Source organism: Xiphias gladius, chromosome 8 (assembly GCF_016859285.1).
Source record: "Xiphias gladius isolate SHS-SW01 ecotype Sanya breed wild chromosome 8, ASM1685928v1, whole genome shotgun sequence".
NCBI classification, from domain to species: Eukaryota; Metazoa; Chordata; class Actinopteri; order Istiophoriformes; family Xiphiidae; genus Xiphias; species Xiphias gladius.
Window position 1 is genome coordinate 27,410,040 of NC_053407.1, and position 12,057 is coordinate 27,422,096.

At 43.1% G+C, this 12,057-nt stretch overlaps 1 protein-coding gene across 2 annotated transcripts; it reads right to left on the minus strand.

Moving 5' to 3' along the window:
• Positions 1-92: 92 nt before the first annotated feature.
• LOC120793017 (carboxypeptidase A1-like) lies at positions 93-9,354 on the minus strand. Of its 2 annotated transcripts, XM_040132574.1 has the most exons (12): positions 9,212-9,354; positions 7,625-7,834; positions 6,102-6,183; positions 5,764-5,898; positions 5,515-5,619; positions 5,075-5,176; positions 4,693-4,794; positions 4,491-4,601; positions 3,997-4,087; positions 2,937-3,136; positions 2,614-2,698; positions 93-1,852 (listed from the first exon to the last, which is right to left on the minus strand). In XM_040132574.1, the coding sequence occupies exons 2-12, from the start codon at positions 7,687-7,689 to the stop codon at positions 1,665-1,667; spliced, it is 1,266 nt and encodes a 421-aa protein (XP_039988508.1). In that variant the 5' UTR covers positions 7,690-7,834; positions 9,212-9,354; the 3' UTR covers positions 93-1,664. The 2 variants fall into 2 exon arrangements, with proteins under 2 accessions (XP_039988508.1, XP_039988509.1); XM_040132575.1 differs by lacking the exon at positions 7,625-7,834.
• Positions 9,355-12,057: the final 2,703 nt, after the last annotated feature.

Here is a 12,057-nt window from a genome sequence, read left to right on the forward strand (position 1 = left end):
TCATCCATTTCTGTGGATGATTTGTTCAAATTATCTTTTTTTTTTTTTCAATGTTATTTTTATTTTACCTTATAATTTCATTAATTGTCATTTTTAGTTCCATTGGTACGACAGCCACGAAATAAATGGAACCCCTGAAAGAGTTACAGTTTTATTGCTGCAGACACAATGATTGAATGTTGACATGACATGAAGTATATGCTGGGAATTTCTGTACTTAATGAGGTGTGATGTATGTACAAATAATGTCGCCGAGCTTGATCCATTGTGTAAAAACAAGAAAAGTTGTGCTGTATTTTTGTAATATGCTTCATACTGTCATGATGTGTTGTTGTAGTTCCTTAACCGACGGTGCACCGACAGCCTTTATACACTTGTACACTAATGTTACTGTGACTTTTTTTTTTTTTTTTTTTTTTTGCCTGTGTATGACGATCAAAGTACAATACGTTGTGATCACACTAACCGATTGATTGGGGGCTTCACACAGATGGACGTGCGCTTGCGCTTATCACAATATTGCAGTGTGGCTAAAGGAAGGAAATGGGCGTTTTGTCACGCCTGTAGCAAAATTACAAGCAGCACTTCAGATCCCCCAGATGCATTTGAAAAACAGTATTGTTCATTTGTGGCCTTTTGTTTTGTTGGTATGTTAGGGACTTGTTCCACTGAATACGCTCACACAGCCTCCCGTGAAGTGCATTTAAATAAAATATGGACTTCTCCATTTTTTGTGATTAATATTGTGCTTTCATCATCAGGCTTAACTGACTTTCAGCAGCTTATCAAATGATTTTGTTTTTAAATTAATGCGTACGAATAAAGCGTATGATTGTTTGCTGTATAGGAGCTGAAATGATGAATATTAAAATGAACACCACCTGGAAAACCCACTTTTAAGAGAGGGACTCTTCTAATTCAGCAGTTTACTATAGGATCACTGTAACCACCTCTTACTTCCTGCCGATCACATCTGCTTACGTAAAAATAGGAAAATTTGAATTTTTTTAAAAAAGGGGAAAAGAAACAGGTGGAACTTGAAACGTTTTTCTAATTACACTTTTAGGCATGTAGCTTATGATTGTATCCACAGTGACTTAGCCTAAAGTGAGGTCAGGTTCCCAATACAATTTATATTCTTCCACCCAATGTGGGAGATTTTATATATATATATAATTTAAGATTGAAATGAGATTTGTGTGAAAAGTGGCAGGATCAGAATGAGACAAGTTAACTGGGATCAAACATACAGGAATAATGTGCTTCACCCAAATTGATGTATACTAAGATATCTCTTAAAAACACAAAAAAAAAACAGGTAAAGACTGGTTGATGATGCAATGATGTAATGAGAGATTTGAAGGAGGTGGAGGTGATGCAGACAGAGGCGAGAAATGCAGAAAAAAAAGTGTGTAACATGCTCTGAATTAAAACACTTTCAGATCATAAAGAAACTAGAAACTGCAGTTTTCTGGTTTGTTGATTTATGTGTATATTTGAATGTACACATTGTGGTTTTCGTAACATCTAAAGAGTCATGGAGTATGATGACGACAATGGTGATATTAGTCGTGAAGATGACGTTTTAAAGGTGACAGTTGCCCACAATGGCCTCGCCAGGGGGTTTTCCACTTTGACACACACACACACACTCACACACGTTTTTAGTACGGGTTCTTGTAGGTGTGATCCATGATGGCCATCAGAGCCAGCCAAGTCTCATTGGCGGTGGGGATGATCTGGTTGGCTGGCAGGATGAAGCCGTACCGACCTGTGTCCCTCAGCTCAAAGGTGTAGGAGTACTTGATGCCCTGGTTGTAGGTCCAGTCAATGGTGCCACCACTGGCTTGGTCTACAATTGAAACAGATTTTGCTCAGAGGATTATTTCTTCAGGTATAAAGTACAGGGTTTCAGGTGGCAGCCATGATGGAGGTGTTGATATCTTAGAGAGCCTTTTACAGTTAAAGCCATTTTCCGCAGAAGGTAAATATATTTAAAAGAATGAAAAGAGACACTGTAGCAAACAACAATGCACATTGCTTGCTTCACTAAATTACCCAGCCCTTTAGTCCGAGTACTATCAAATCAAGAATCTGGCCTTTTGTTTAGACTCAGTGGATGAACCAAAGCGGCTAAAAAAAAGAAAAAAACAACACAGCTTACTGTCTCACAGTTACCTAAATATGCACAAAAAACTTTCTAGGCTTTGCACTTGCACTTCAACGCCACTGATTTTAACATAAACCCACACAACAACGTCTCCAAGGAGCCGTTTTCTGTTTCCGGATGTTAAAATATGCGCGTCCAATTGAATCTCTACGGGTGCAAATGTTGTTACAGCACTTTCATTAATCAGCGTCTCGCTTGAGGGCACCACAGCACCTAAAGTCTCGTGCTGAGTAGCATTCGCTCTGCTACACTGGATTCTGTCATTTCCATGGTCATATTTTAATACAAATAAAAGAAGAAATGATCAGTCTGCTGTTACCCAGTTACACCATCACCACTACTGCGATTAGTGCTGAAATTAAGAATAAAAAGAACAGAAAATCATAATTTCTACTGAAAACGATCTAACCATCTATACTGTAAGCAGTGCTGCTGAAACTTACAGATGGTGCTGACGATGCTGCCATATCTGTACCTAGTACCATACAGGGAAGCCAGGTCAGTGATAGCCTTCTTGGCCAGAGCGTGCTGTAGAGAGAGATTACAGTGACGTTGCATGAAAATCCAGCCATAGCTTCTCACGTTGCTTTTTTCATAGTCCTACATTTCTAGCATCACAGGAGAATGTTTTTTAGGGACAACAAAACTGCAGATCCCAGAGAGGAGCTCTGACCACTACGATCAGGTGTTCCCAGTTTGATCTTGAAAAATATCAAAGCTGTTCTGAAAATAGAAGGTCAGGAAAGTCAGAAAGTGTTTTTTTTACCAGCTCGGCCTTGTCCTTTGCCGGAGTCCTGGTGTAGCCGTAAGGGTACAGGAGCATCTGAGAGTAGGAATGGATGGAGATGAAGGCCTTGATGTTGCCATGGGACTTCACAAAGTCCACGATGGACTTGACCTCAGGCTCCGAGTTAGCCTGGGGTCCATGGTAGGTCTCTGAGCAGGGGTTGCTGCTGGCACCAGGCCCTGCACATGATGACAACAGAGTCAGAGGAACTGCAAGGAAATGTCCCTGTCTATGAACGGCTCCCGAAGCAAGATTACTAGTACAGGCCCAGGTCACTTCAAACATACTAATACTCATGGTCCAAGGGTCTCCACAAAGTGCAAAGGCTCAAGGCAGACCCAGTCTCAGGGGTCTCATGAGATCATCCTGTTTAAAGCCACTTTGGGTAGGATTTGAAAATCTGGCGCTTTGGCGCCACCTGGCGGTTCAGCGTCGAGAACGACACTTGCAGACAGTGATGCACGCCGCACAAAAACAACACATCATAGTGTCAACAACAGAAGATGGGTGCAGGTTTGTGAGGTGATTTTTCAAATACAGTCATTTCCTCGAACCTGCATCAAAGTACAGCAATAAGATATGAATAAGGACTTTAACCAGTGGGTCGGGGGCTTTAAAAAATAATTACTGAGATAGACATTTGGCGTCTTTGTATTGAGGTGTATGGTCATATATGTAGAATATAAACCATGTGTGAAAATAGGGGTATGGCTCAGAGGCCATAGGTCAAAGGCCCTCAGAAGGGGTCTTGCAGTTCCCAAAGGCAGGTAATGCTTTGTAACTAAAACCATATGTGAGTGACAGTTTTTAGGAAAACAACTGTCCTATTTAAGAGTCGGTGACCAAGGCTGAATTTCAGAGTGGTTCATCGGCTTCTCACAAGCAGATCTGCAGATGCTCGACTTGACGCTGTTCTTCTTTGTAATAAACCTTTATATGCAATCGAGACAGTGTCAGCGGAGTCTCCTTCATCCTCTTCACATCATCAACACCATCTAATAAACTACAGTATATTCCAGTGACGAGGGGGAGACGTTACCTCCAAAACCAGCATCCCAGTTCCTGTTTGGATCGACTCCGACACACTTGGAGCCAGGGTTGGGCTTCCTGGTCTTACGCCACATACGGTTCTGGAAACATCGGAGTGAGTCATCACAATTTTTGTTTCTTCTTTTTTCATTGTGATTATTCTTCTCGATATTTGACCTTTGTTTGTATGTGCTTGTGACATCAGTATTTCATCTGCCTTGATTGCTTTTCTGTGTCTGCCCAGTCGGTGACATTACCACCATATTACTTATTTTTCACCGATATAGATCTACTGTTTTTATATATTAAATCTATTTGAACCTATATCATAAAAAAGTTTTGCAGTACTCAAAGTAACACGACCACTCTCACGGCTAAAGTCGTGGAAATTTTAAAAACCTAAAAAGTGGCATTAAAAGAGGAATGAAAAATTCTATTCTGTGGATGAATATGTCATTGAGAAACTGAGTGCGGCAGGAGATTCTTGTAAAATCAGAAACTTACGCTGTTGTGGGTGAAATAGTAGCCATCAGGGTTGGTCACAATCTCCAGGAAGATGTCCATCTTGTTGAGGATGGCGGTCAGAGCAGGGTCACTCCCATAATCGGACACAATCTGATGACAGAAACGTAAAAGGACACGACGGCAGGTGAATGGTCAGAGGCTGCGGAGACCGAGAGGAAAAATGTAAAAATGATCAGAGCACCTTCTTGGCGAACCAGGTGCCGCTGGCCTGAGTGACCCACTCTCTGGAGTGGATTCCAGTGTCCATCCAGATGGCGGGACGGTTGGTTCCACCAGTGCTGAACTACGACAAAGGAAAGGAAAAGGAGCAGTCAAACAAAATTCCAGGCAAACAATAAATGAGTGCGCATGCTTCAAATAATTTCTATTTCATCAGGTATAGTGTGAGAACTTGGACAGAAAACTGTACATCTGAGAAGATTTTCCAATTCGTTCACTTACCTATTGTGCTTTGTAAAACACATTCATTGGTTTCATTTACGCTCTTTCAGTTCTTTTGCCATCATTTTTTATTCATCTCGTAACCAGTCCTCTTTTGCTGGACTCGGCCTGTTTTTATTTACCTTGAGCACATTGAGGGGACGGCCCTCGTAGCTCTGACCGATCACTATCTTGCTGACCAGGTTGGGATTCTCGGCCACCAGCATGTCCTGGAAGCTGTAGATCTAAACCAGAGGAAGAAGAAATCTCGGTCTTAATACGTGAGCATCAGTTAAGTGTGTCATCAGTCATCCAGGAATTTCTATGCTTTTGCCAGTGATCAATCAAATCAAAGTTATCGGTCAAATGCAATCAAAACACCCATGGAGTACAACCACTTTAATTGGTTATATCAGATACTATATCAAATAATTAATCTAATGCATGAACGGTACAAATAACATCCTGGCAATTTTTTTTCTTTTTAAACCTTAGACCCAAGGATTAAGTTGAAACTATTTAATAAGAGTAAATAATGCTTTTACTGGATAACAGAAGCCAGAGTACTAACGCGTGTACTAACCTCGCTGATCGTGTGGTACCTGGAGAAGTCGAAGTTGTCAGTGTTTCTGGGCTCGGCCACACGAGCAGCGGAATCTATCTCCTCCTGCTCCTCGTCCAGCATCACCTGAGGGCCAAGGATATCATTCGTATTTGAGTTGGACATCGGGAAAGAGCAAAGTCTGACTGGACTTTGGCTGATTGCAGTCAATGCAGTAAATCACGACGGGCCCTATTCAAGCCTCGAGTTGGGAGATCAGTTCCGTCGTACCTGCAGGTCTTCGATCATGATGGAGTACAAAATGTCCTGAGTCTCCAGGTAAATTTTGATGGACTGCAGGCTGTGGAGGGGAACTCTGACGTCCACAGGAGAGGCCACTTCAGTCACACCCTTCCAGAAGTCCAGCTGAAAGAAAAACCCAGATATCATACAACAGATTGAGTGCAATTACATTTCAGTTCACTCACTAAGTTCTTGGAGCAAAGAGGTTTGTCGCTTAAAAAAAAGAAAAGGGTGTTGCAAAGTTGAAGCCTTGCTCTTTCATTTTACTTTCCATTTTTATTTATTCATTTATTTATTGAAGTTATTGCCAGTGGATGACAGCTGACCTCGAACTCGATCATGTCTTCCAGGTCCTTGATCAGAGACAGCTGGACCTCATCCTTTGGCACAATGCGAAGCACCTGATGCCTGCGAAAACAGAACCACGATGTTTTACAACTTTTTACTCAACCCAAGTTCCCAGACCGAGAGAGAGAAGTTGGCACACATGGCTTGAAGTGAGATTTCTCAAGGCCGACTGGCTCTGGTTTGTCAGAAGTTGTGCAGAAAGAACAGAGCGATGATTCATAGCGCTGATGTTAGAGTTGGCGTTAGAGTTGGCAGAGGAGAGCACTTCCAAAGGTTTGATCCCTAATGTGGCTTTTATCTACTGTTTAAAGCTGAACTAAATGCCTTTGCATTTTGGTGGCTCCTAGGGGCAACAGGGCCTAACTTAAAAATATGGAATATCTGAATATCTGAAGGCCCGGTTATAAAGCAATTATACGTGCAAAATGATTCATTGTCTAGATAAATGATGTCGAAATGGACCAAATTTCCAAATATCTAATGAGGGTGGGGATTATTCTAACTTCTGCAGTAGGTTTAACCACGATGAGTCAGCTGTCTCTCAACTGATAGCACACTGGTCTTTCTTTTTAGGTCAAATTTTACAACCAGTGAAAATACCTGACGCCAAATATAAAGAGGTTATAACACGGCTAGTCTTTGGCACAATTTTAAAAAAAACAAACATAAGTAGCAATAAGAGAAGAGCTTGGGGCGGTGGGTGAGGGGGAAAGGTGTGTAAAAATTCTGTAAACCACCAAAACAGCATCCTCGGGAGTGTTTTTAGCCACTAGTTGGTGACAGTTTGCCAGAAATCCGTTACAAAAGCATAGTGTGCTGTTATGACCAGGATCGGAGTTTTATCATAGCTACTAATTAACAGCTACGTTTAAGTTTTTATACTCCTTGATGATTGCTGCCAAGTGCAGCCCTAACCTCCTAAATGCCACTGAGCCCGCCGATGGGTTCATCAGCGGAAATTCACGCTGTGCATCCAAACGCTGTTCGGACCAAAAGAACTTTAAATTCCATTGGGGATCCAAAAGTGATACCACTTTTTTTTTTTTTTTTTGGACTGAATTTTGGGACAATGTGTATAGAATGATGCACCGGAGGTCCGGGCGATTTCCACGTGATGAAACGATGTGGCCGGGAAGAAAAAGACGGAGTCTTGGGAGGGAATATTTCAATAAATAGTTGCAGCAAGCTGATACGGAATTCTTGATGCTGTCAGACAGTCAGTCAATTAGATCATTAACAACCTTAAAGCTACTTAAGGGGAAGTAAAAAGGGGAAACTGCACATGAAGGAGTAAGGGAGTCTAGTTGTGTGTATAAAAATCATTGTATTTATTTGTGAAGGTGCTATTAACACTTTTTGTATCAGAACCAGTTTCTACGGGAAGGCAACAGCTGCATGCGCTCAATTTAAAAAAAGGGACCACAAAGAGAGAAATGTTATCGTAGGCAGCACATATTGAATCATTCTAGGAGTATGTAGTAGCCTTTGCAGGCCCACTCACCCCTCAAACGTCTCCTTGCCGAGAACGGCCACAAACAGCGCGGCGAATGCGAGCAGCACCCTCATCGTGACCAGCAGTGTGGGAGCGTCAGGGCCGAAGACAGGCTTTTATGGGCGAGTGCGCCGGGTCATGTGTCCAAACCACGACCTTGCTTAAGGTGCTGGAGGTGTTTCAGCAGCTGCGCCCTTTCTCACGTCCGTATGGAGATATCTAACCAAAAGTTGCACCATGCACTTACGGGTTTTTGACACTCGGAAGTTTTGTTCAGTTTATAGAGAAGAGGGGAAAGTTGCTCGAGGTCTGGCGTCTCATCCAGTTGTATTACATATACAGTACATACACTGATCATACACGTACCTTTCAAAGGAGTTGTTACAGAAATACAAAATGGCCTGTGTATAATTTTCATTACCAATAATTCCTTTGATTATTTTATTATTTTTGATGATTGCATTATTGATTAACTGTCTAGTTTATAAATTGCCAGTAAATAGTGAAAAAAGGCCCATCACAGGTTCCCAGTTTCAAGGTGGCGTCTTCATATTGCCTGATTTGTCCAACCCACAGTCTGAAACCCAAAGATTTTCGATTCACAACATGTGTCAAATGGAGAAAAACAGCTAATTGCTCACTGTTGGGAGGCCGGAACCAGAGAATGCTCGATAAATAAAACTGGTCATCAAAATTTTGAATTCATTTTCTGTTCTGCAGCTCTATTAATCTATTAATTAACTCATTGATTCCGCCCCCATAAAAGCTTCTCTGGGCGCTGAAACTTCTACGGCACCAAAAAGGGTTCTGCACCTGTAACTAATACTAAACGTGTTCTTGTCAAACCTGACTCTCGTCTGTGGCGTCAGAGCTTAAAAGCCGTCACCGTCGTTTTACACTTGATAGTGTGGTTCTATTGGTCTGTTCTCGTTTGCCGCAGGTCACCTGAGCTTTACATTCGGGCTTCGCATTCGAGATAAGAGGACTGACGAGCTGATCTAGGTTCTGTTTCACGGCTCAAGAAGACATGGCCGTCCGCGGTGTGTCTCAGCTTCCTCTTTGTTCCCTGTTGAGGCAACACTGCGATCGGGAAGCAGCTTCCGTCGAGCTAAATTTAAACCGGCTGCCGGGATCCACGTACTGCGATATCTACATGTTAGGGCTTAACTGTTAACTTGAGATGTCAGAGTGCAGGAATTCACCTCTGGTGCTCTAGCAGGGGTTTCATCTCAGAAGGAGATACCCACCCAAAAATGTGATGCCTGCGCTAACAAACAGAAAACCTTCAGCTGCTTTAAACACTAGAAATCCACTTATTTCCCCATAAAGACACCTTCTTACGCGTCTGTATTGACCCCATATTGAAGCGTTTCATCATTCAAAGCCGGTTCACGTGACAGTAAAGCAAAAATCCTTGACATCGCTGACTCATACGACCTCTCGCCAAAGTACATGTCCCCCGGAGCCTGCGATGTTTGCGTTATGCAACACAGCTGATAAGGACATTTTAGTGGCACAGTAAAGAGAACAGGGAACTGAGACAGACTCAGGTGTGGCAAACACCTGCTGGAGGGTTCCTGATTCACAGAGACTTACAGCGAAGCAGCGAGTGTGCCGGTCCAAAACTTTGTGTCCTACTGAGGTGTCCTCGGGCGAGCCGTTGCGCTCCTACCTGCTACACATCCACACATCTCTGAAGGCATCAACTAAATGCACAATACACAGATGTGTCAAAATTCTTTCTACATTACTGCGAAACAGCGTTCTGAGAACACACAACTTCCTCATTTTGAGGTAATCTTTTTCTGCCGAATCACGTTTTGAGATCAGTTGTAAATATACCTTGTGATACACACTGAGGTAATTTGACAAATTAGACACTGTTTTTCAGCAAGTAAGACTAATATTACAAAGCGTATATTCTATTATCTATCTAGCAGTTATCAGATGTCCACAGGCGCCTGAGGTGCACTTTGGTTGCCGATAGGCCAACACCCGTTCTATTTTTTTTTACTGATTTTGGCTGAATGAAATGAAGTATTACTATTCAATTAGACGAACAATGGTTGGTTGGTAATGGTTGAAAGTGACCCCAGTTACGCTTCAAAGCCTCAATCCACTAGTTTTACACATTCAAGCAAGTTCTTTTAAAAATGATGGAGAATAAAATGCCACGTTTGGGGAAACGTCTGTGATTGTGTTGTTGTTGTTGTTGCTGTTCAGTGAAAATGTGTGTGTGTGGGGGGGGAAATCTGAACAAGGACGTATTATCTACTAAATTCAGAGAGCACCGACAAAAAAGACAAATACTTGGGCTGCCATGGTTACCGTACAACGACCAACTGTTATCTGTAATGGGCGCACAAACATTTTTGCCCTGGCATGACCTGGACATACCGTATTGGCGCAGTAGTCCAAGCTAAAATGGGTGGGGAAAGGTGGCGAGCACAATGATGAGGTTGTCTGTTACGTTACTATTGTTCCCCGTGGTAATGCTTGAACAGGTCCTCAAACTCCCCCGAAATGCGTCGTCACCGCGCTTCCAACACGAGGCGTTGGAGGATTCTGTTGCCCAAATCTGTAGGACGAAAGACACCAGCAGGCCTTTTTTTTGTTTTCTTGTTTTTTAACAAGTCAAAGCAATGGTAGGGAAAGATTATGGTCATGGATATGGAAAACCTGAGGGGAGGAGATGAGACGTGAACCCCCCCCCCCCGTCGACTGAGACCCAACCATTTAACTGCCCGATCAGTGCGTTTAATGGTGGTTTTGATTGCCGCTGCTGTATTTGCTCTGTTGTGGACGGTGTCGAGTGAAATGTCTGGGGGCAGGTGGGTTTTCAGCTTTGGCCTCGGATGCCACCTACAGCCTAGAGCCGGCACTGGGCCCCCGCCGACTGACGGGTGTGAGCAGCGAAAGATAAAACGAATCAACCTTTCCGATTTTTTTTTTTTTCCCCTTGTTTTACCCTCCACCATACAGGTAGATAAAACAGAGAAATAGCGGGATTTTAGCTTTAAAGGATAGTCCGTCTTAAAACAATAGTCATGCTCATACGTTCACTGAGACGGTTTTTTTGTTGTTTTTTCGCTGTAATCATTCCTCCTGTTCCAAGTGGCCACTAAAAAAAAATCCCCTCCTAGTGATGGGGGACAAAATACAAAGTCCTCGTTTTGTGCAAACGCCTTCAGTTTATCTGAAACTAATATGAGGCCTCGGCAGCCTGAGTTAGTCGCGCCAGGCAGATATATTTCAAGCCTTTTTTACGTTAAAAAATTAAAAAATTCCCTCTTTGTTTCTCCGCGGACGGTGGGGCACCTTCCCCCGTTCAGCCAGTGCGAGAGGACAGCAATAAAAGGCGTGACTTGTCCCGGTTTGTCAGACTCTCGCCAACTGAAGCCTACACTGAAAGCGAAGTTAGCATGAACGGGAGGAACCGTCGCAGCACGAAAGAACAGTTTCGGTGTTCGCGTAGGGGCCCGACTGTTGCTCTCAGGCAGATTTTCAGTACACTCCCACTGTTGCGGCCGCATCTGATGAGGTGGCTTTTATTTTTAGGCATCATCGTTGTCAATTCTAGCATTGTCTGATTTGAATCGCCCCCGTTGAGTCATCCGATTCCTGTGCCCCAGTATGGGCGACCGTGGAGCCCATCTTTTTGAGGAAAGACGGCATTGCGCTCGGGTTCACAGCAGATGATGAGGAGTATCGAGTTTGGGATGCTGCGGAGGAGAAAAGCTGTCTGAGGGTTTAGGGACACTAAAAACCGCCGAGGGACGTTTTGTGGTTCCAGATGTTCATACCAGAGAGACCAGATCAGACATGACGGGGAGCCAGTGTTGCCGACGAAACAGCACTCTCACCCATCAACCCGTGTCCTTTGACGGGTGACACCGCCCGGCTTGTCAGGGTGTGACAGTCTCGGTTCCTTTGAAAAGGCCAGCGTCAGGTCACACGGGAAGCTGCTTTAACAAAAACCAAAAAAAACAACAACAACAAAAAAACACACACACACACACACACACACACACACACACACACACAGAGTTTCCTGTCGCTGAGGCAACACTGAAACTGTTTGACAGGCGTTTCAAAAAAAAGCCACGAAACATCAGGTCTCAAAACAAACCAGCTGTGGTGTGTGGTTTGTGTCCAGGTTTGTGTCCTAGGATTATTTCAGTGTGTACTTCCACGTTCATTCAAAATGAGTGTTTTTTTTTCTGTCCTTTTTTTTTTTTTTTTAGTACAAAAACAGTTATCGCCACATGTATTGACTTATTTGTAAATGTCCTTAAACAATGATCAAAACATGATGATAAGGACAATAAAAAGTGAACTATTTAGAACAAAAAAAAAAAAAAAACCCCAGCAACTCTAGAGCCAGGCCCCCGCTGCATGTTGAATCTGTCAAAGTGCTATCACGTCCTCTTGTCGTGGCAAGG

Excerpts from the sequence above, each read along its gene's own strand:
- LOC120793017 (XM_040132574.1), bottom strand. The coding sequence starts at position 7,689 with ATGAGGGTGCTGCTCGCATTCGCCGCGCTGTTTGTGGCCGTTCTCGGC. Across the intron at positions 4,795-5,074 it reads GTCCCCTCAATGTGCTCAAG|TTCAGCACTGGTGGAACCAA; the intron begins GTAAATAAAAAC and ends CCTTTGTCGTAG. Across the intron at positions 2,699-2,936 it reads CAAAGGACAAGGCCGAGCTG|CACGCTCTGGCCAAGAAGGC; the intron begins GTAAAAAAAACA and ends CTCTCTCTACAG.